Source organism: Peromyscus eremicus, chromosome 3, assembly GCF_949786415.1.
Source record: "Peromyscus eremicus chromosome 3, PerEre_H2_v1, whole genome shotgun sequence".
Taxonomy (NCBI): domain Eukaryota; kingdom Metazoa; phylum Chordata; class Mammalia; order Rodentia; family Cricetidae; genus Peromyscus; species Peromyscus eremicus.
The window spans coordinates 98,623,802-98,648,596 of NC_081418.1; the positions used below are offsets into that span (position 1 = coordinate 98,623,802).

The window sequence follows — 24,795 nt, forward strand, 5'->3', positions numbered from 1 at the left end:
GGTGATGGACTGGGACTTGACAGTACACACCAAATCCACCCTTTCCTCTAAGTTGCTTTTGGTCAGAGTGTTTTATTACAGCACCAGAAAGGAAACAATTACAGTTGTTTTTGAAATTGGGTGTCACAGTGTAACGCATGCTGGCCTCATGCTGAAATCTCTTTCCCTTGCCTTCCAAGCACTGGAATTACAAACCCATGCCACACAGGACTTAGAACTGGTGTTTCTGTTCAGCCATAGAAATCCACAGCCCAGCTGTGGGAGTGTCTGACCTAAGACAAAACATACCTCTGCCCAGAGCAGATTGATACAGACAGACTGGTTAGAAATCATCTAATGCATGGTTCTCAGAACGTGGTCCACAGACCTCCAGGGTCAGTATTATTTGGGAACCTGCTAGAAATGCAAGTGTCTGGCCCCAGTCTGCTGAGGACACAGTGCACCCGGAGTTCTGTGTAGCAACAAGCCCTCTACATGACTCTAATACTGGAAAATACTGGCAACTGCTGAGCTCATTAAAATTAGAGGGCAGGTTCATAATTTTAACAAACTCACTAGCTTCAGCTGTTCCCCTGGACCTGTGTAGAGAGGCCCATGTGTTGGCAAAGCATTCCTCAGCAGTGAGAGGCCAGGTGTGTGATGCAGAGGAGGGTAGGCAGAGCGCTAGGAGGGCAGCTCATACACAAACAACGTCGGGATGTAAACACAGACTGTGGAGAAGGGGCCAGAAAAGTATTTCTCTTCGTACCATGTCCTGTACCATGAGATAAGCTTCTGGCTCCCAGGAGCTTGTGGGATTTAGCCGACAGCCAACTCCTGTCATGGAGAGAAGACAGTCAAGGAGGGGGATGTAAAGTCATGAGTCTGGGGAGATGGCTCAGAGGTTAAGAGCACTGTCTGTTCTTGCAGAGGATAGAGATTCCTAGAACTCACAAAGGCTTACAACCTTCTGTAAGCCTAGTTCCAGGGGACCAGACATCCTCTTCTGGCCTCCAAGGATATCAGGCATTTCCGTTACTTAACATACGTGTAGGCAAAACATTTATACACATAAAATATAAAAATAAAATGCAGCTTTAAAAACACGTGGGAAGTTGTACTGGAGCGTCCGTCAGTGTGACAGCCAGTTCTGTGACCTTCTGCCCTTCGTGTGTGTGGAGACCTGACTTCCACTTTAAATGCACTGTCCTGTGAGTGGGGACACTCTCAGGTCAGGAAAGGTGGCTCCAGCATTCACACGTGGCCCGAACCCGTGTTGGTTCCAAAGCACAGGATCACAGCAGCTGGGTCAGCAAGACCAAGCAGAGCTGCGGGAGATAAAACTTCACACAAGTCCTTCAGCAGAAGAGGAAACACACAGAGTAAAGCCAGCAGCTCACCACCTCACTTGACCGTTGGGAAGAGGGCTTTCCGGAGACCTAGCAGTCGAACGTGACTGTAAGCCACAATGGTGTCAAACCAGCCCAAACTTGTCATGCACCATGTCTCGTCCGACCTACCTTCACTGTATCTCTAGCAACCACCTTGGGTGCTCACAAGAACCCAAACTTGGCTTGAGTGTAAGTCACGGGTAGAGCACCTACCTACGCATGCTGTGCCTGGGTTTGATTCCCCAGCAGTACAAAGTTGGTTTCCATGGATTCTCCTCCCCGTGTCTCTCCCATCTCCATCCCGCCCTGTGCCCTCCACCCTCAGTGACCTCCTTCTAATTTTATGTCACATAAGCCCTGTTGCCCCCTTCCTCAACCTCTGTCCCCTCTAACAGACCCTTTTTAGTTTCATAACCAATACCCACACTCACCCTCACTTACATATATATGTTAATATGGATATAAAAAACATGAAAAGCTACGAGCCACCCTGGGACTGAACATGTGCTACTTGTCTTTCTGAGTCTGGAGCACCTCGTATAATATAATTCTTTCAAGATCCATCTACTTTTCTCCAGATTTTATTACTTCATTTTTCTCCAAAGTTGAATAAAATTTCATTGTGCAGTAAGGGTTGTGTTTTCATGAAGGCTATGAGTAGCAGCTTCTCAGGGAATAGAGGCTCCCACTGTGGGAACTAAAAAGAATGGGCATTTCCCTGTGCTCAGAGCAGGGCTCAGGGTGGCCCACGAGCTGCTCTTAGCATGGGGACAATGGTCTCTGGCTGTCATGTCCCAGGCCAGGCTGGGCTCACCAGCTCAAAGTCACTAGAGGACCTCTTCATTGTCCTGCCAGCCATTCAACAGGCAAGGCCAGGTTAGAGGACCATTTTCTGTTTAACTGAACACAGTGGCTTGGCTTTCAGAAACTGAGGTGCCAAATGTATGGTGCATTCATGTGGAGTCTGGATTTACAATATTAGTTCCTTGTAACTAATATTGGTAAATCGTGTATGATGGCATTGTCTTTGGGGCTCCGTGTAGACCCGGCCCACTGTGGGCTGTGGAGTAGATATTCGGTAAGTGTGGAGTGAACTAAATCAGAGTCATTCTGAGTGGTAGGCTACCTGTGCTGTGTGTCCCAGCCATTGTCATGTGTTGAGTGGTGTGTGTGTGTGTGTGTGTGTGTGTGTGTGTGTAAACCAAAGTTACATGTGGAGTGTCTTCCTCAATGGCTTCCCACTTTATTTTTGAGACAAACCTGAAACTCATGGATTAGTCAGGGTTGACTGGCCAGCAAGCTCCAAGGATTGTCCTCTCTCTGCCTCCCTAGTACTGGGATTACAGCCACGAAACTCCACATCTGGCTTTTACGTTGGTAGTTGAGATTGAACTCATCCGTTCTCGCGCTTACACAGCAAGCAGCTTACTAACAGAGCCATCCCCTCAGCCTTGTCATGTACTAACTTGTATGAGGCCGCAGACATCCCCGAATCCCATGGCCACTGTCCAGATACCAGGCTCCTCTCTCACGTGTGTTGTGGAGCCAGCCATACATCACCTGGCTTATGCAGGGGGTTATTAAAGATACAATAAAGGAAAAAGCAGATGGGGGCGGGTGCTCTGATCTGTGCACTACACACACAATTGCTCAGGATGACTCAACTCCTACAAGGTTTATGTTTTTGCTCTACTTAATTGATGAAAACCCAGGGGCTTCTCAAATCCTCGCAGTCGTGACAAGGCAGGTCTGGGATTTACATCTGACGACTGTGCTAGGCTTCCATGCAGTCAAGGAGCAGCCTTGAGCCTCTTCAGAGCTGAGGATGTTGTCCCTTAGCCCCTGCATCTGCCAATTTTGCAAACATCCTGCCATCCCCCAAATTCTCCCGTTCAGGTCGTTGGCCCCACCGCCTCATCCCTTCCTCCAGCTTCCAGCCATTTCCTGTTTTAAAATAATTCGCTGTATCCGATGATGGCAAGTCAGCATCAGGCAGTAACAGTCTTCCCAAGAGGTTCCTCTGAGGGAATCTCAGAAGGGAGTTGAGTGGGTGAGCAAAAGTACAGCTTCCCACAGCAACAGGAAGTGAAAGCAGATGAAGTAGTAGTTCTAAGCCCCAGGGGGCCTTCATCTCGACCTCTTCAGTTAATGAATACTGTCTTTGGATGCCTGGAGTCTCCTTGGTGTCCTGGCTGCTGCTGGTAGCCTGTCTACAGATTATGGTAGGGTGGAGGCAGAGGTGGGACCAGAGCCCTAGTGAGCGTTTGGTACTATTATTAAATTAGAGGGGACATGCACTTAGGAGAGGGCGAGGGTTGCTCAGTGCTCCTAGGGGAGACTGAAAGATGCCTGAACACCCACCTGCAGCCCTGGTGCTGAGACAGCAAGGATTACAGGACAAGCTTTGTATTTGCCAGAAGTCACCTAAAGGAAGTGTTCCATGTGGGGTCCCAAAATTCTAACAGTAAGCTTGGGTGAGGGTAGCAGTTTCCTACGGAATGTAAGGGATCACAGTAGTTCATAGCCAAAGTGCCATGGAAAGTACCTCAAGTCCAGTTAATTTGCCAGAGTGCTCTTTTATGAGTAGTTATTGGGCCAACCACCATGTTGGGGAAGCGACTTCCAGCCACTTACTGGAACTGTGTCTGTTTGTCTGTCTCCACACAGTGGACAGAGCAGTTGAAGAATAGTCTTATAAATAGTTACTGAAATAGGTTTGCTTCTGAATTGTCTGTACCTGGGAGAGACTCCTGGGCCCTCCTCCTCTGCTGCCTTCTTTCAGGGGCTGCTCAGCCCGACTCACGTCCTCCCTCTACATGGCCCCACTGAGGCCAGTGATAGAGGACCTCCAGCCACACACGCCTGGTCTGAACCTAGCTGGTATCTGCAGTACCCGTTAACTGTACACCATCCTCTGTTAATGTGTAGACAGATGGTTAGAAGGAGGGGGGTGGCTTCAGTCGTGAGCGATCACGTGAACAGATGCCATGAGACTAGTGAGATGCCCCAGGGAGACAAAACAGCTGTGGAGCACGTTTCTTTACCCAGGACTGCAACATGAGGATGGAGCCTCATCCCAGTTCCTGCACACCGGGCTACTCTGTCCAGCCGGGTCATGGCACAGAGTAAAGTCCCCATGCTTGGGACTGTCCTTATGGTGATTGTGGCAGACATCTTAGGAAGCGGGAAGCTAGAGATCTCCACTGACTGACCTGTTCTCCTTTTCGTTTACAGATCATCAAGGAGGTCCCTCCACCCCCTGTTGAGGAGAGTGAGGTGAGTGGCCACGGTAGGGTGCACGGGGTGGGAAGGTGGCAGGGTGAGTCAGCGTTGGCCGGGTATACAGCCCCTGGCCGAGCAGGGCTGGGCCCCACTGCATGTGAAGGGGAGCCTTTGGGCCTTTCCTACCCAGGGTGAACAAGAAGTGAGCACCACAGACAGCCAGAAGCCAGCTGGTTTCTTTCCACAAAGACACATTTTAAAGTGCGTACATTTGCCTGCTGTTTTTGTTTTCAAGGATTTTGGAAGATTTTCTGTTGAGGGGATGTGTTTTGGTTGTTGTTGTTTTTTTTTTTTTTCTGTGCTTGCATCCAGGATGTCTGTCACACATGCTACCAAGCTCTCCATCTGAGCTACAGCCCTAGCCCCACCCCACCCCCTTTTTATTTTGAGACAGGGTCTCATGTAGCACAGGTTGGGCTTGAACTCATGTTGTGCCTGCCTCAACCTCCCCAGTGCTGGGATCAGAGACATGTCTCACCACACTCAGTATAGATGTTTTCATCACTATAATGAATAATTTGGAGTTTTAAGAGTCTAATTTTTCCTCTGAAACATATTAGGATTCTGGTCTCACTGCAGATATACACTTCACATGTACAGGTTATAGCAAATTTGCCACGCTCTGCAAATAATCAGTGCCTCTAAGACTGAAGCCAAGTATCCTGTTTTCCTTTAATTTAAACCAGTATTACATCAAACCTGCCAGGTGGTCATGAATCCAGGCTGGAGCAGGATACACTAATATCCTGGCCTCGCTCTCAAAGCCTCACGGTCTACAGACAAACTCCCAGACTCTTCCATGCAATGGGCCAGAAAGCCGCTGTGGTGCAGGGGGGTGGGAGGGGGGCTCTATTAAACTAGCAGAGGTGTCAACAGCTGCTGGTGGGCAGAGTTCATGGCAAGTGGCTTCCCAACCTGGGGCAGCCCTGATCCTCAGGAGTAATACTACCAGTATAGAAGCCCTAGATCTGAAAACTTAGTGGGACCAAGAGGTACCAAGATGAGGTTTCAAGTTCTTAACTGGGTCCCTAGAGGGTTTGGTTTGGTTTGGTTTGGTTTTGTTATGCACCTCAGACACCACCTCTTAGCTGTCCCTGTCCCAGCTCAGCCTCCCTGTCCCAGCTCAGCCTCCCTGCACAGAAAGAAAGATGACTAAGTTTAACATTCCATGTGTCTTTTGTGTGCTGAATGCTGTGTGAACGCCAAGAGAGTTAATAGCTGCCATCAATTAAAGCACATCTTGCAGGAATGTTAAGTCTCTGCCCAGAAATCAAGGGAGGAAATTGTATCGCTGTGCAGAGAGGAGGGAGAAGAGAACCCTCCTCTCTCCATGTCAAGTCTGTTCTTAACCCTCCAAGAGCAGGAACCACAGCTTAGTCCCACAGTTCTGTCTGGCTCTGCCTGTGTCGTGTGCATCTGTGTCTGGGAATCCCAGAACAAAGAGAGTGAAGCTCCCTGGTGGGCCACTCTGTCCACTCTGGGGTGAGAATGTTCCCTCCTTCAGTGTTGTTCCGAGTGGCTCTTTCTGGTGCTTGCTCTGGATTGGCCTTTAGAAGGTGAAATGCTGGAGATTTGGGTACGGGGGTACTGCGGGGTCTGATGTACTCTACATGTAGCACTCAGTACAAGGGTCCACAGACACTGTGGATGCACAGACACGAGTTGGATGCAAGGCTGGAGCCCAAACAAGAAAGAATAGATAAAAGCAAGGGAAAGGAAGAAACTGAGTTTTTCAGCTTCATTCATATTTTTTGTGGAGACCGTACTTGGACTGAAAAAGACAAACATAATTCCTGAAACACAATGATGACCATGGACACTTAGGACCTAAAGGCTTGTGGGAGGCTTAAGGCAACTTCCTTCTGCCATGAAGATTACTTCAGCATGTGTATTGGCCCTGGGGCTCCTTGGGGCCCTAGCCCCCTTCCTAATGTGCTCTAGCAGGAAGAAAAGAAAGAGAGAAATCCCACAGAAAGAAATAACGTAACTCAGACCATGTTAAGTATTTTATCCAATGCTCTGAAAAATCGCAGTTGGAGTCTAGACTGCTTCTCCAGTCCAGCCCCATGTGAAGATCCCACCGAGGCCTCAAGCACAGCTTGTGTGCCCTGTCTTCAGAGAGTGCCCTGAACGTTCTCCTTGGATGCCCTCAAGTAGATGCTTCCTGTCTCCTTCTTGGTGGCCTCTGGATATTCCATTAAATCCTCCCTCTGCATCAAAGCTCAAGACCATTAGATACTCAAAGGTGGGGAACTTTCTAGTTAATCTTAACACAAGCTGCGAGTAATGGAGCATGCTAGCGATCCCAGCACTGGGGGACTGAAGCAGGAGGACCTCGAGCTTGAGGTGAGCCTGGGCAGGGGAGAAAGAAGGAGAGAGGAGAGAAAGAGAGGGTGAGGTGGGGAAGCAGGGCAGGGGAGGCAACCCCTTGTCTGCTGTATATATGGACAAGCTAAATACTAATGGACCTTCATCAGGTCTATAACCATTTCATCCTAAGGCTGTCATAGTTGGATGTGGCTTAGCTGGAAGAAATCGCATCTTAGATACATGCAGATATAGAAGCATGTTAATATTCTGGAAATTCAGACATTCCTCCCAAGATCTGCCCTAGTCAGGAAAAAAGGCAGACTCATAGTTTATGAATCTCTTGCTCATCACCGAGCACATGAAGTTTTCCTACTCAATGCTGCCTTGACTAGACCCCAGGGTAGAAGTCCATTTCATTTGCCAATGGAAGACCAAGCAGTCCCTCCTGAAGCCTGGAGCTCCTCGCCCTGTTTTATGGGAAACATCTGGCTTCATCAATCAAATGCCCTATTAGAAGTAAGCCAAGGAGCTACCCAAACACTTTGACTAATGAAAGGTTAAATGCTGCACTTTTTAGTATGCAACTAATTAAAACATTTGGCTCTGATTTGAGGACATTGTAAAAGTCAAACAGGATAGAGGAAAACTACCTGGGAACAGCCACCATATTTTCTAGATACTTAAAACTCTGTGTCAGGGGCTGGAGAGATGGTTTATTGGTTAAGAGCACAGGCTGCTCTTGCAGAGGACCCGGGTTTGATTCCCAGCACCCACATGGTGGCTCACAATCACCTATAACTCTAGTTCCAGGAGATCCAACACCCTCTTCTGGCTTCTGTATCAGGCATACATGTGGTGCATATGCATGCAAACAAACACTTATACACATAAAACAAATAAGTTAATGAATTAATTAGTTAATTAAGAAGCTTATAAAAAAAAAAACAACTCTGGATCAGGAAGGTGGCTAAGCAGGTAAAGACATTTGCCCTGCAAGCCTGGTGACCTGAGTTTGACCCCAGGAACCCATGTAAAGGTTGAGGGAGAGAAGTGACTCCACAAAATTGGCTTCTGACCTTCGTATACCAGCTGGACACCCCCCACACACACATCACATGTGTGCTCACTGCTCACACACACACAATAATAATAATTTCTTTTTACATGTTTACTCATTCAGCAACTCCATAGTAAGCACTGTGGTGTACTGTGATGGGCAGCCTAAGGTTGGCCCCAGTCAAGAAAAAAAGAAAGAGGCTCCGAGTAGATAGTGTATCTGAGCCCATTAAAATGTGTAAGAAGAGTAGTTGTGTAGAGAGAACATTTGCTAGGGTTTTAGGACTATCCAGGCAACTGTACACAGAAATAACCTTTTCTGTACTGTTTCATTTAGTCATTCAATAGCCTGAGAATAAAGCTGCACTGTTATAACCCCATTTTATAAGTGAAAAACTGAGGTATAATAAGGGAAAGATAGCTATGTCAACCAAATTTCCATTCCTGTAACTAAACACCCGAGACAAGTAATCTAAAAAGAAAAGTGTGTTTAGCGTCCGAGGTTTCGGTCCGTGGTTCCATGACTCTTCGCTGTGGAGCTAACGGCACACCACACTGGGAGCTCATGGCAAGGGAGGTGGCCAGGAAGCAGAGTGATAGGGAAGGATCAGGGCCACAATATTCCTCCATGGATACACCCTAAGTGACCTAACTTCCTCCCAGTGGGCTTCACGTCTTAAAGATTTGCCTCCACGTAGCCATGCCGTGGACTGAAAACCACAGCTTTAACACATGGGCCTTTGAGCACTTACCAAATCAAATTATTAGCAGTAGTTCACCCAAGACAGGATGAAGGTCTGAGCTTGAAGCTGAGAGGGATGCATAGTGCAGTCCTTTCTTGACCAATCCTGAGGAGTTTGTTGGTGACCTCTTGGTAACACTGGATCCTTCAGTCCTTAGGGAGCTCCTGTTCCTGAGTGGCTGGGTCACCCCACCCAGACCCAGGAGGCTTCAACAAGGCCCACAACAGCCCCCCCTCTTTTTTTTAAATTAAGAATTTTTTTATTAATTTTACATACCATCCATAGATCCCCCTCTCTTCCCTCCTCCCGCCCCCCAGCCTTCCCCCCACCCACAACTCATCCCCCCTTCCCTCCTCTGACAAGGTAAGGCCTCCCATGGGAAATCAGCACAACAGGCTCTTTTAAGACAGACGTGAAGATGGCCACCTAGCTCTGCCCTGTCCTGGGTCCCCTTGTTTATCTGTTCTCCTTTGCTGTCTCCAGCCCCATGTCCACTGGCCTCCCTTCTTTCCTACTTCCACAATATCACATCCCACCCTGAAACCTTAGAACCTACTGTCTCATTAGGATGTGTGTGGGAAGCAAGAGCCAGAGAGGACTGAGAACGGAGCTGTCTATGGGCTGGTGGTTCTTATCCCAAGGCAGAGTAGCCTGGCAAAGGCATCAGTAGTGGGCAAGCTCTGTGAGCAGCACGCGGCTTTCGATGGTGAGTGTGTTTCCAGGTTTACTACCGTGCGAGAACTTGTTAGCTAGGAAAACCAAGCCGTGAAAAGTGGTGGAACTTGTCGGGAGACTGGGCAAGTCAGATGCCCACTGCAGCAGGCAGCATCTCCAGCTGCACCTCACCACATGCAGAGTCAGGGCCAACCTCCCACCAGGAAACTTCTTACTAGTGGCCTCATGCCCGTGTTCACACACATGTGCACCCCAGACGGAAGTTCCAGCACGGACCGGAGTGCAGTACTCTACATTTCAATACCGTTTTAAAAAGGAACTCCTGAGAAAATAAACACACTATTGATTACTGAAGAACACAGAGAATCGTGTTGACTGACCTTCATCAGTGTAGACAGAGGTGATCTTGCCATGGCATGCTAAATGCAACTCAGAAAAGCAAAAGTTTTAATTCTTTTGTTTGTTGTTTTTTTTCTTTTGTATTTACAAACGGAAGTCTTGCTGAACTGTTTGGGCCTATGAATTCACCTCCCAAACAGATGAGAGGGTCTTCGTTGCTTACCCCAAAGGCCACAGGAGTCATGGCAGTCTGGTCTGCCTTCCTCAGCCCTCCAGCCTGGGCATTTCTGCTGCGTTGGGCTTCCTTCTTGTCAGATTCACAAAGGTTCCTCCTCTATAAATACCAACAGCTGTCTACTCTCTGTCTGCCTCTAATGCCGTGCTGGCATGGGGTCTCCGCTACGGTTGCTGGAGGGAATGAAGGAAAGGACGTTCAAGTGGTTCTTGTTCGGGGTCACACAGGGTTTATCATATGGGTTCAAGATGTGTTAGGGTTCCACGATACTTAAAGTTAGTTGGAAAGCATGGGCTGGACTCCGCTTCCACCATGGTTTCCCAGGGGTCCTCACAGTGAGCTAGGGCACGAAGTTCCCCTTGGTCCACACTGTTCATCTGGCTCTTCCAGTGTGTGGATGTCAGAAAAGCAAGAACAGCACAGAGCTTTGAGGACCAGCCGATGCCCAGCCCCAGGGGCATCCTTCATCCTGAACCGGTAGTGGTGCCCTGCATATGTTCAGGACATAGGGAGCCCCAAAATCTGAAACCTCAACCCTCCTACCCACAGTTTTGCTTAATAACTAATAATTAAATATTTGTTGAGTCAATAGAGGTTAGCATAAGGAGCTTTGAATTCCCTGGGGAACCGGGATTCTACACAGGTTAGGTAATTTATGAAATGTCTGGAAGAATGGGTAGGAGACATGGGGGCGGCACACAGACCCCTGCACATTGCATTGTGGGATTGTACCAAAGCCTGGCACAGCAGGGAGAATTAAAACAGCACAGGGTCTCAGGTTTCCTGAGAAAGCTCAGCTTGGTCTTCCTAGAGACAAACACGTCAGAATGGGCCTCTGCCATCTGAGGGATGTGCTACCATGATGTTGCCCAGATGTCAGTCTAGTGACGTCTGGGGCCACCACATCCTCTAAGATTCAAACATGACTTCCCCCGAGGAGAGACCAGACTCCAGCCCCAGCTGTCCCCTCCTCACAAGGCTGACAGCTCTCACTGTTTACGTGTCATTTGTCCCCTGGATTTGCTGGGTACCTCTGTGTCTCCACTCCCACCCCTCTCCCCGGCAAGGCTTCCTCCTTGAAGGTTCCGCCCGTGTAAGGGACTGGAGGGCAGCGCTGTGCGGCTGTGGGTGCAGCTGGCTCTCCTCTCCCAACTTGACATCCATTCTCCCTGCCATCTCCTGTGGGTACCCTCACAGATTATGGTGGCTCAGGCCATTCTTTTCTGACCACCCCCTGCTGATTTCCCACAAGGCCCTGGCTCCTGTTACTTGATGCTGTAAAACAGTTTGGCTCAGCCAATCCTTACCTCCAGGAACTATAGAGGTCACCAAGAAAATCTGTGCTAATGGTTCCTTCTCCTGGATATATCCCTGAAGGTGACTGGGGGAAGACACTTTCCAGAAGCCTTTAATCTTTAACTAGATGTAGAACTGCACCCTCTGCACCCTCCAATACTGCCGGCTGTCAGAGGGTAGAGGGGATGCGCTGAGCCCCGGGAGTTTACTCCATTAACGTTTAGCCAAGTGAAAAGACACATCAAAGGTTCTCCGGCTCCCTGGATTGCACAACTCTGCAGGCTCTGGTGCATAAACAGAGCTGTGCTAACTGCAGGGAAACGCTGACTCTCCCTTTGCGCAGACCTTGGGCTCCGTGTTGACTTTCGTGGCTGTTGTTTGAGTTTGGAGGGGAAGCTCAGGTCAGGGACTAAAGAGAATCTTGGTGGAGCTGAGCATATGTCTAAGTATTTCCTGTTGTGAATCTACATGTGGGGGGGGGGCGGGAAGAGTGCGCCTGTCTCTGGATGACCCGCCCTCCTTTCCCAGGGTCCCCCACATGAGAGTGGAGAAGTCGAAAAAGGGGTGCCTAGAGTGTGCCAGGAATCAAGAAGAGGATAAAGATGGATTTTGTGTTTTCTATACATAAGCATTCATAGTGTCTCCAAATCTGGGGAGAAAAAAACAAACACAGATGTGAAGCAAGTTCTTTCACTAAGGGGTGGGGCATCCACTCAGGGGTGGGGCATCCACTCAGGGGTGGGGCATCCACTGGACAGGGTATCACGACACCAAATCAGAACTTCACCTCCACTGCTCTGGATGTGACAGCCACTTGTGTCTCACGGGACAGCTGGGGTAGAAGATGTCCAATGTTTACACTTCTGTAATTAACAAATGATGACACTCATAAAACCATCTCCTCCTAATGCTGACTTTCTGTAACACAGTGCCCAAGGCTGGATGATTTATCAAGAAAAGAAACTAATTTCTTACAGTTCCGGGAAGTCCAGGGGCAAGGGGCCTGCATCTAATGAGACCTTCTTATGCATCACCCAGAGCAGAAGTAGAAGGGCAAGAAAGTTTAGCTAAAGAGAGCAACCAAGCCATGGCTCTGCCATTGCTGCTCACTTACGACAAGACACAGCCCTCAGACCTGCTCAGTTCTTGTCAGGCATCATCTCCTAACAGTTACATTAGGGATTACCCTCCCACCGCATGAAGTTCCGTGGCACATTCAAACAGCACCCTGCTCCTGTGGCTGTCCACAGACTGTTTAACACCCAGTTCATGGATCACAACAGTGTACTTCGAGAGGCTGCATGACCTCCAGTGTCAGTGAGCATGGGGACTTAATTGTGCTCTGAAACTGTGTGGCTTGACTGTACCAGCTTGCTCCTGTCCACCTCACCATAGTAGACACACACAACCTTAGGGGACTTTGTCTTTATGTACCACAATCTCTCGGCAGGAGGAAGACGATGACGGTCTGCCAAAGAAGAAATGGCCCACGGTAGATGCCTCTTACTACGGTGGACGAGGCGTTGGAGGCATTAAAAGGATGGAGGTAAGAGCTCAGCCGTCACACAACTGTGTGCCAACCGCCCGGTGATAGAAACCCAGAGCAAATCTGGTAGTCCATCCTTGGGGTTGGGGAGAGATGACTTATGAGACACAAAGATGGGGAGGTGGAATGGTACAGCCTTTTAACTGCATGCCTGCATCTTGCCTGTCATGAGTCAGCAGAGGTCACTCGTTTGCCAACCCTCCCCCCACAGTGGTTTCTGTGTGCATTGGACTAAACCCCCACTTCTTCCAGCTCATGGCTCCCCACTTTTGCCAACCCTCATGCTCTCCACTTCCCCTTTTTCCACACACCCTACTTCTCTGGCTCGTGATTCTAAAGGAATAGAGGACCTGGTGGCGTGCACATCATCCCGTCCCTCTGGTTCTCGAGGGGCAAACTGTGCAATCCTGTGACTTTGTTTTGTGGGATTTCATTTCCTTTAGGTTCGTTGGGGAGAAAAGGGCTCCACAGAAGAAGGTGCTAAGTTGGAAAAGGCCAAGAATGCGAGAGTCAAGATGCCAGAGCAAGAGTATGAGTTCCCGGAGCCCCGAAATCTCAACAACAACATGCGCCGGCCTTCTTCTCCCCGGAAGTGGTACTCGCCCATCAAGGTATGTCTCTGCCCAGAGTCCCTTCAGTATTCCTTCTTCCCAGCTGTGAGCCGGTCTTTTCTTCTCTATTATCTCTCTCCCCGCCTTCTACCATCAGCTCCAGGCCCTGACTCTGGCTTCTTGAGACGTTAAGTCCTGGGAGGTGAGGAATGCTTCCAAGGGCCTTTTGTCACCATGGGTACACATGGCTTTAAATCTGTGGGTGGGGTCAGCACTCTGCTCTGTGTCCTTGCCCCCTGCACACCTGCACTATGACAGCCATCAGAACCCTAGGAACTTAGAGCTGATGACTCTGGACAAAATCCACCCCAACTCCCACAAAGCCTTTTCTCCAAGGTTTGCAACCCAAGGTTTCTCCTGGACCCACTCCTGAGCCTCTGGTGAACGTGTGAGAACCAGTTAGTCCCTTTTCCCACCCACACACATGCCCACAGCCTTGCCCCTTTTCTGGGAGCTGCACGGACAATTTTTTTGCCCTTCTCTGAGTATTTCTTAGCTTTAGAACAGCCCTTACACAAATCAAAAGAAATGCCAGGGTTGGGGAGACGGTTGAGTCTGTAAGGTGATTGCTGTGTGAACAGTAAACAAAGATCCCTGGGGCTCAGTGGACAGGGAGTCTAGCCAAATCAGTGCACTCCGGGTTCAGAGACTGCATCTCAAAAAGTAAAGCAGAGGGTGACTGAAATGGACACACATGTCAGCCTCTGGCCTCCACACGCACATGTGCACGCCTCTGGGTAGAATGTGACTGGACTGGAAGCCGCTGTTTCTCAGCAGAGTGAGCTCAGGCTCCCGGGAACTTGGATGCAGGTTCCGTTCGGGCTTGTTTAAAGCCTTCAGATTCTGTTTTTAGGATAACTCCCCGAGGCAAAGGGTTGAACTCTGAGCTGTTGAAGCCCGGCTGCCTAGAGGAGGAGTGGCTGTTGCTGCTATTTCTTCTCAGTGAGGAACGTGCCGTGGCGTGCAGACATGTGCAGACAGGAAGGAGCCGAGAGGATCCTCAGAGATGAGAAGAAAGGGGATTTTCTGTCCTGCCATTTTCAGGAATCCACCTTGTGACTAACACCGCATCCTTGGTTATAGCTGAATTTTCGTTTCTGGAATCTTCGAGGTTAGAAGGGCATGTTGTTCCTTTCTTAACCGGTGGCCTCAGACTGAGTTTTGCTAAATGAATCAGGATGTGGACAAATACATTTAGAAATCTGAAAATGTTGCCAGCACCCTCCTGCAGTCCGCATCTGCTCAGTGAGTCCTGTCAAGTCCCTACTGTGCTGGGCACAGGTACTGAGTGGAGGGGCTTCTCGGCCCTGTTTGACCTAGGTAATGGTGGGGAGAGGAAGCCAGAATGAGGATCCCGGGCTTGGAGGTCCAGTCTCACACCAAGATGCCCTCAAGCCTTGCCTATTTCAGCTGCCAGCTCAAAACTACTCCGCCTGCCAGGTCTTAAGATTCCACACCCAAACTTCCAATCCAACACTCTTCTGTTGTCCCAAGGACTTCTGGCTGGCTGGTGTTCCCCCTGCCCCTTCCTCTTTGAGAAAAAGTCTTCCTAAGTTACACAGGATGCCCTGGAACTCAAGACAGAAGGATCACAGGTGTGTGTCACCACGCTAGGATCCTGGCTCCTGACCTTCCTTGGTCATTATAATAAACCACACATTCTCACAGTGTGGTCCCCAAACCGTCAACCCATGAACTTGTTAGAAAACACATTGAGGGGTCCCATCTAAGACAGGCTGCATCAGAAACTCCAACGAAGAGCCCAGAATCTGGGTTTTAATAAGCTCAGTAGACAAGTTGTCACCAGAGGTCAGGGACAGCATTGCCTGAGGCAGGGCTGGATCTCAGAGGACAGGAACTGGGCGCCCGGGTTATTGCCATGAGCAAAGAGCTTGGCCATTTCTCTGTGATATGTCAGGAGCCTCAGCAAGGAAACCCAGGCTCCATTTCACATCAGGGCCATTTTAACACCCACCACATTGATGTTAAGTGACTTGGAATGCAAGTCTTGGAGACACCTCACAGGACAGATGGAGGAAGCCTGGGCACGACTCTGGTCACGAGCAAGCTTACAGGCTCCTCCTACCTGGCGAAACAGCTAATGCCAGCAGTCACACATGCTCTCTGCTAGGTAGGAGGTGGGTGGGTCGCAATTAAGGAGATTATCTCAGGTTTTATGAGCCTTCTCAGTGAATCTCACCCCCTGCGGGCACCAGTTCTGCTTTGAAGCCCCAGTAAACAGTGTGGAACCTGACACAGAACAGGCACTCCCCCAGCTCCCACCAGCTGAAGCATGGGACATGGCCAAGAAACCACTCCCTAGCATACCATTCGACTGCACAGTTCCATCGGCATGCTCTGTCCAGAAAGAGGACATTTAATGAAAGATTTGTGAAGGAGGGCAGAAGTACAGGAAGGACCTGAGAAGTCCAGAGGATGAGCAGGTTTTCTACCAGCGGTCCAGACCTCATGTGTTTAACACGCACACTTGGTGCTGAGCCTTTTCTAGTGAAGATGCCTGTGGGCACCAACAGGCCCTCCTCAACTAGAAAGTCCCGTGCGGTACCCTCTCGTGGTGTTTGTCGTAGTTCTGAGCTGACACAGAAGGCACACTACAAATGGCAGGCCTGAGAGAAGGTGAACTAGGCTCAGAGGCCCCACAGTGAGGCTACCAGGAGCAAGAGGAATCATTACACCCCTAGGCCTGGGGGGCCCAGTGAGGAGAGTACAGCCATCGGCAGCTGTGGCTGAGGGCCAGAGATCAGCAGCCTTCATCTACCCCACCACCTGTTTTCTCACGGCCCACGAGCAAAAGATGACTTCAACATTTGTTTTATTTTAAAAAGTGTTATAAGATCTATTTTAATCATAATTTTTCCCTTCCCTCCACCCAACTTCATTCTCTCTCTCTCTCTCTCTCTCTCTCTCTCTCTCTCTCTCTCTCTCTCTCTCAATTAAAAACAAACAATAAGCAAAAAAAAAAGGCACACCAAAAGCATGCAGTGTGTTTTATGTTGGCCAACTCCTGGACACGGGGCCTGCCCTGGAGTGTGGCTGATAGACCCAGTGGCATTCCGCTGGAGAAATTTTCTGATTTTCTCTTTCCCAGTGGCTATCAACTGCAAATAGTGTCTTGGCTAGGGATGGGACTTTGTGCCCACTTCCCGTCCTCCATGCTGGAGTTTCGTCCGGCTTGAACTTGTGCAGGTCCTCTGTGTGCTGTCACGGTGCGGCCAGCGCATATGAGTTGTAGCCCTGCTGTGTCTGGTGCACACATATGACCTCCCAGAGACTGCGGCTCTGACGGCTTTAACTGATTATATAAGTCCTTACACACCCTCCTCAGTTTCCCCTTCCTGAAGCCCCTAGCCTTTGTTCTTTGGCCCCTTCTAGAAGGTGTGTGTAGACCTGTGCCCTATAAGAATACAGTTACCACAGGGAGACAGGGAAGTGGACAGGGCAGAAGAAACAAGCACCCCCACTCACCCTCAGCTCCCTCTCGCAAGTCCATGAGGCGAAAGAAGCTAGCTGGGGCAGAGGCAGCATGCGAAGATGTGCAGACAGTGAGGACAGGCGACTCCCACCTTCCATTCCCACCGTGAGCAGGGAGAACCCTGCGCCCAGCACAAAACTCTTGTCAGATCCTGGGACCACGTCTAGCTCTCCAGCAAAAGTGGCTGGAATCTGCTGGGTAAAATGGGTCACAACGGACCCACCTCCTTCCTTCATTCCTGCGTTGAGAAGCAGGTGGCCTGCTTGCTAAGCAGCCCCCCAGGAGCTGAGGGAAAGGGTTACAGTGGGCTCCTCCTCTTGTCCCCGCATCGTACCCTGTGCTATATTAAGACACTGACCACACCAACCACACTCTCCCCATCCTGCTTCCAGGCTCAGGATGGGGCAATTTCCCCTGGTATTTAGCTGCATTTTCCTTTGCTTGGTTTCTGCTTCCTTGGTTTACAGCACCCCGTGCTTCTCATTAAACAGAGCTGGTCATTTCAGACAAGTTAAGTCATGCCCAGATACATGGCCACCAGCTGGATGAGAACGAGGACTGACTGCAGACTTCAGAGGAACTATCCATCTCTTTTTTCCAGTAGCTTCTCCACATGTCAGGAAGTGAGAGAAATGACAGATAAGGGCCAAGCCAGAGCCTGCCTTGAAAGACAGACGGGCTGCTCCCCACAGGACAGGCAGACTGTGAGTGACAGGGTTGTGGAGTAAACTATTGTGTATTTCAAAGTATAGAAATTTAGCTTTCTATTCAGAGCAGCGCTATAAACGGAGCTATTGTTCAAGTTTCCATCTTAGCCGAATCCGCTAGCTAAGACAGCCCTAAAGGACAACAAACTGAAAAAGAAAACAGTAATGCACCAGGGTGCTTAGATGGTGGTCCGCTGGGTCTCACCATCGTCCAGGCCAAGCTGCATAGGCCTTCACCTCGCTCCACGCGTTTAAGTTATCCTCTGAGGCAGAGTGAGGTGTGGTTGTGGAGCCTGGTACTGGTAAATTTCCCATTTTATAGTCAAGCTGTGTCAGCTTCCTATGGAAGAAGCTATTTTAAATGTCAGCTAAACCCTGGCTGGGGCTCTGAGGTTTGGGGTGGAGTCTTCGTAATAGTTTCACAGAAGCAGCTGCCATTCTGCCCAGGGAACGAAGACCAGAGTCTGAAGTATACGGTGTGTACAAGCTGAGCCTGATGGACACCCAAATGTGACAGAGAAAGTGCCCACCCCACCCACCTTGGGCCTTAGGGAAGGGATCCTCTGGTCCTCTGGGACACTTGTGGCTTCAGAAGGGAGTCATGAATAAGCCTGACACTATGACTTTCAAGTGGCCGTTTCTGCCGTGATCAGAAAATCTGGGCTCCGAGAACCTTTGTCAGAAACTTGGCTGACCTTAAAGCTTTTTTTTTTTTTAACTTAATTTTAAAAATTTATTGTTGTGTGAGAGAGAGTGCATGATGGGAGAGGAGCTTGTGCCACAGCTCACATGTGGAGGTCAGGACAACTTTGTGGAGTCAGTCTGCTCTCTCCTTCCACCTTTACGTGGGTTCTGGGAATCAAACTCGTGACCAGCTAGCCTGGCAAGCACCATTACCTGCTGAGTTATTTCATTGGCCCCTAGAGCTCATTTTTGTTCTTGGCCAGTTGTGACCGGCCAGCTCTCTTCCCAACACTTCCTTCGACTCTTGCCTTGGAAGCCACCTGCTGTAGGCACAGAAAGAGTTGGAGGCTGTGCGGTTATCTGCCTTCCTTCCTGCGCCACAAATGGAGGGCTTTGGGTTCACTTGTGGGGCAGTCAGTGTTCCGAACCCTGAAGAGACAGTGGAGTGAGGTGGTCTAAGCCAGAGAGAGCAGCTCACCCGAGTGAAGCACATGTACTGAGAGCTGCTGGTAGCAAAAGACCATGGGAGTATACAGCAGGTGACAACTAGAGTTCAGAAGGTCAACCTATCAGAGCTAAGGGTTCTGTTAGAAGAAACCATCAACACATATGGGCTAGACCCATATTGTTCTCCATACACATGACACAGGTCAGGCTGAGTTCCAAGCACAGCTCTCAGAAGTAGAAACACACACTCATGTGTACGCACACACTCAGGTGCACACACACACACACACACACACACACACACACACACGCACACACACACCACTTACAAACATAAAAACTAGGTACCAAGAGACTAGGTGATTTGCTCAAGTGAACACTGCTGGTAAGATGGTCTGAGATTTATTTTATTTTATTTTATTTTATAACTGTTATGCATCCATTTGACTAGTACGGAAATATTCCATCAGCGCACACAGAGAATGAGGACAGGAGCCTGAGGTAAAAGGCCAGGCAGGGAATGTTTCACTGACTAAGTGGCATGTGACAAGGGCTCTGGCTCCCTCAGGGGCGGTGGAAATAGTGGGATGGGAAGAGGAGACAGGTGAGCTGGGGCATGAGGCCACTCCCAAAACATGGCTGGTGCTGGACATGAAGCAATGTGGAGAGAGGGCAACCATACACTGTATAGCTTACACCTCCATGAACCAAGACAGGGTGTGAAGAGGGGTACATGGGGGTGAAAGGAAGCTCATTGGATTCACCCCGCCTGCTTTTGTCTCCTGTTGTACATCTGCACATCTCCATATTAATTAAAGTTTGGCAGGTCATTCCATGTCTTGATCTGGACCTAAACAGGTCACACTGTTCCCAGATCTGGACCTCAAGAGAGGCCCAAGATGAAGACAGAATGCATGAAGCGTAGACTAGATGGGAGAGTCAGACCAGGCGCTAGCACAGATGGGGCCCATGGGAGCGCCGTGCCCAAGGCAAGCACAGGCAGAGGGAAGGAGCAAGGAAGCTGAAGGGACAAAGCAGGGACGGGGAGGAGACAGGCCAACCCTACCGGAGGCAAGGCCAAGGGGAAGAAGACTCCTGGGAGGACAGCCCAGTGGACCTCCAGAATATGGAGGGTTGACCATCATGATGTCCTAGACGGCCCCAGGAAGAGCCGTCCTGAGGAGGTGACTGGAGCCAGAGCACAGCTGGGGTGTGATGAAGAGGAATGTCATTCCCACTTGAGAAGGGGTGGTGGGAGAACACAGTGGAAGATGTGTATGTGCTTACGCATGTCCGCGTACTGGATCCGCTCCGCCTTACACTCTTCCGTCTTTGTTCTACTTCCCCAGTTGTCCTTTTAATGACTTTACCTTGATTACAGATAGCATGTTGTGAATACTTTTCCTGAGATGAGGGAAAGACTTCAGTGTTTAATTTATAATTTAATTTATAGAGGAGACAGTATTGCTAACTGCCCTCCCCCACACACTTTAAGAAGAGCGCGCCCCAGGAAGTTGGGACAGCTCTGTGTTGCAGGCTAGAGAAGAGAAGGCCCAGCTGCAGCTTCCCGGGGTACTCGGGTACTCTATGCTTAGGCTCTGTGTGGCCACCTGCTCCACCAAGGAGCATAATTCACTTTCTCCTGGGACTGCATAGCTAAGCTGTGTGTGCAGCTTTCCGTGTCTGCTGAGCTAAGTAATTCCTTTCTTCATTAGCCAGATTTTCTTCTTTAAGCCTCACGCCATGGGTTCTCATTTGTCCAGGGCTTGAGTGACGAGCAGATAGGGGATATGGGTGGGCTATGGGTGGGCTGACTCATGAGCCAAATTCTAGGAGCCCCTCCCTCCTAGAAAACAAAGGCATTCACCCACCTAATACCCTGAGCTGTAAGGACTTGTCCCTGAGAACCTTCAAGGAAACATTTGGCTGACACTTAGCATTGCCTTGTGCAGAAAACTGTTGTGAACATAACACCAGTCTGTCCAGCAGTGACACTAAACCCATTCAGAATATTTTCAAAGACTTGTAGATTCTTTGCAATAGGAGATGAGGAATTCAACACTCGGCGAGCTCACATTGAACCCGCAGGGGCTTAAGCAACAGCTGGCCAGTGTTCAAGAGTTTAGTTTTTCAGGTGTGTGTCTAACCCACCAGGAAGTGACGTCAAAACCTGGAGTTCTCCGGGATGATCAGTGCTGTCAGCATGAAGCGTTTACTAAAGCTGAGCTCTGCAGATGTCCCCTGCCTTCCTATCATCATCCCCCAGGACACTACACACACCCATGCAATCAACTGTACCCAACAGCCCTGTATGATGTAACCTTCACATGGAGGTCTAAGATATGTCTGCACACAAACACACAAAAAAAGATATGTATGCACACAACCAAAACACAGCCATCACAAAATAACACTCTCCTCATCACGTGCTCTTCGCCCTAACATTTCCTATTATATTTCTCTAAATTTCTAGTCCTAACACCTAAAATCAATCCCATGAGAGCCTAAAGGGGTGCAACCCTGCTGTCAGTGCTGTGGGGTAAAGCTCCTTCAGCCAGACCTTCACGAGCAGGACCCGCAGTGTGTGAGCTTTGGAGTCAGACATACATGGGCTCCACCTGCAACTCCTGGTGACAAGGTCTCTGTGGGAAAGGCATATGATCCCTCGGAGTCTCCACTTTCTCCAGACTGCTCTGGAGACTGCTGAGAGAAATAAATGAGAGGCTGTGGTGTGATTCAGCACCCAGCAACAGGCACATAGCCGTGGACAGAACCAAACACACACTGCTTTGGTAAAGTTGGTGTTCCAGTGGGCAGAGGTACACAGCAAGCTGGTGACCACAGAATATGGCAGTGGGTGGCCAGGGCTGGCCTGGTTTCCTGCCACTGTTATCATACATGATAGACTCCAAGAGGTTAAACAGCACAGGTTTCTTATCTCACAGTTCTGAAGGTGAGAAGCCCACAGGTCTTACCGGGCTAAAAACCTAAGTCGGGGCCAGGCTGTTCTCCTTTCGGAGGCTCCAGAAGAAAATCTGTTTCCTTGTGCAGATCTAAGGCTGCTGGAACTTAATAGGCTTGGGCTCCTTCCCTCCCTAAGGCCAGTACCCCTGGTTAGAGTCCTCTAAGTGAGTCACGCTGAGACACAGCTCTGATCCCTCCCTCCTATCTCCCGTGGTGAAGGACCTGTGCGGCCTCCTTGGGCCCACCCTGGGTGGTCCAGGCTGGTTTCTCATCCCCATCATTTAGTTGGTGAATAAAGCACCTTTTGTCCTATAAAGTAACAGTCGGAGGTTCTAGGGAGTTCTTTATGAGGTGCACTTTTATCATCAACTGAGCGCTCTGTAGCTACTTAGGGCCTGGCTGTGACCTCCATGTAGGGGTCTTTGGTTGTTGTTTTTCCTTGCGGGGAGGGCAAGGAATTGCCCTATAGCTGTCACCATCGTCTTCTTTAACTGACCATCAAGTGGTTAGTGAAAACTGAGAGGACTCCGGTGTGGTGTGAAGATATGGCCCCAGGAGTGAGGCTGTGAGGGCAAAATCCAAGAGACGGAGTGAGCCTTTCTGTGGAAGATTTAGAGCTAAACTGGACTTTTCCCCCACCTGGGGGGGGGAGCCTGTATGTATGTGTGTCTGTGTGAGCGTGTGTGTGAGCGTGTGTGTATGTGTGTGTGTGTGTGTGTGTGTGTGTGTGTGTGTGTGTGTGTGTAGGCAGTCGTTGACACTGAGTGTCTTCCTCAATCACTCTCCACCTTATTTATCAAGGCAGTCTCTTGCTGAACCCAGAACTCACCAATCAGCTAGTCAGGCTAGCCAGCTTGCCCTCCTGTGCACTGGGATGGCTTACCTGTGGGAGGGAGCTGCACTTCGGTCCTCAGGCTTGCATGGCAGGCAACCGTCTTCTCCAAGCCATCTTCCAGCCCTGTTCTCAGCCCTTAGAGTGTATCCTTGCACTGAGAGTGGAGAGTCCCTAACCTCCATTCACAGGGTCACCTGAGCTCTGCTTCTGACTCGATGGGAGAACCCCGAGAGTTCTCCAGATCTGCAGCGGCTGTCCACCAGGCTGGTATTGTGTGTAACCTTCTTGCATTTGTTTTGTTTCAGGGAAAACTCGATGCCTTGTGGGTTCTGCTAAGGAAGGGCTTATGACCGAGTGTCCGTGATGAGGCCACAGCCTGGAGACACAGTAAGATGCGCTAACGGTCTCTCTCTCTCTCTCTCTCTCTCTCTCTCTCTCTCTCTCTCTCTCTCTCTCTCTCTCACTCACACACACACACACACACACACACACACACACACACACACACTTACTTCTTCTCTTTCCCTCTATTATTAGCAGTGCCGGAATAACTGCTCATGTACATCACTAGCTATTGTTTCCTGTGGGACAAATCAGATGCTAATTTCTTAAGTCCTGGTTGTCAGCAGACCTTGTGTTTGGATTTGCTTTTCTGAAAAGGACTTTGACGGCAGTTCACTGGGTTTCGCCTCCTAGAACTTGAGATTTGCAGTCTAGGGTGAAGTGAGCGGCAGTTCCAGGTAGGCTCAGGCTGCAGGCAGCCTCCAGAGAGAGGTCTGTGGTCCTCATCTACACAGACCACCCGAGAGACACAGCCAGCACTCCAGGAGGGGCGTGAAGGCTGCAGAGAGCTCCAGCCGTCTGTCCATGGGCGTCGGCCAGCTGTCCAGGTCTCTAGGGGGCTTCTACTCTGGGGTTTGACCAGGATCTACCAGAGGCCATGAAGACTCTCCCCTAGGGGGAGTTTCACAGGTAGAGCCACCCTAGAAACCAGCAGCCAGGGGCTTCTCTTTGTAAATGGAGACAAAAGGTGAGTAATGCTCCTTCTTAGGAGAGGTTTTCACATCCAGGCTCAGAGCAAAATTCTCTCTTAGCTTCCAGCCACTTGCATCTTCCTTGGAAGTTGGCCCATTTACCCAAACACAAAGTAAAGGTGTCTAATTAAGGACTTCTTTGAGTCAGGCAGACTTGAGCTTGAAGTCACTTTCTGCCTGGGGAGAAACGTCAGGCGAACCCTAACCTCAGTGTTTCATCTTCGTAAATTTGATAATGGTAACCGTGTCGTGGTACAGCTGGCAGGTAATGGTAACCCCTTGTCTGAGTTGTATTTCCTGTTGCTATGATAAAATACCTCAAGAAAAGGAACTTAGTGTGGGGGCTCAGCAGTTCGAGCCCTGGCTGCTCTTACAGGGAATCTGCATGGCTCACAGCACCTGTACACAAAGAGGCCCTCTTCCAGCCTTTGTGGGCACCAGGCACACATGTGGTGGACGTACATACACGCAGGCAAAACACCCACACATATGGAAATAAATAAATGAGTAGCAACTTAGGAGGGAAAGGATGTGTTCTAACTCACAGTTTGAGGTTTAAAGTCCATCATGGCAGAAGAAATCAAGCAGCCTGTCACTTGGCACCCACAGTCCAGAAGTGAGGAGGGCTGAGTGCTGGGGTGCAGCTCACCTCTCCTTCTTGCGAAGGATCCAGGGAACTGGGCTGCCCACCTATAGTGTGGGTCTCCAACCTCAGTTAACCTACTCAACATAGTCCTCACAGTGCCTGAGGCTAAGACCCCCCCCCACAGGTGTGCGTGAGGCTGAGACACCCTCCCACACACACACACACACACAGGTGTGCCTGAGGCTAAGACCCCCCCACACACACACACACAGGTGTGCCTGAGGCTAAGAATACACACACACACACACACACACACACACACACACACACACACACACACAGGTGTGCCTGAAGCTGAGACCCCCCCCACAGGTGTGCCTAAGGCTAAGACCCCCTCACAGTGTACGAAAGGAAAAGACCACTGTGGTGTGGCCAGCCTCCTCCCTCCCTTTGTTTTACATAACCTCAGGACACTCACTACAGACCTGCGGTGATGACTGCACAGATTTATGGGGCTGACCACAGTTTCCATCAACTCGAAGTCACTCCCACCAACCATGTGCCTGTGGAACAAGAGTCACA

At 49.8% G+C, this 24,795-nt stretch overlaps 1 protein-coding gene across 1 annotated transcript in view; it reads left to right on the forward strand.

Moving 5' to 3' along the window:
- Antxr1 (ANTXR cell adhesion molecule 1) overlaps nt 1-24,795 on the forward strand; it is a 169,569-nt gene that overhangs the window by 129,563 nt on the left and 15,211 nt on the right. Inside the window, 5 exon segments of the mRNA XM_059257085.1 lie at nt 4,605-4,646; nt 12,757-12,852; nt 13,296-13,463; nt 22,899-22,937; nt 22,939-22,996. Coding sequence (XP_059113068.1) covers nt 4,605-4,646; nt 12,757-12,852; nt 13,296-13,463; nt 22,899-22,937; nt 22,939-22,996 — 403 coding nt within the window.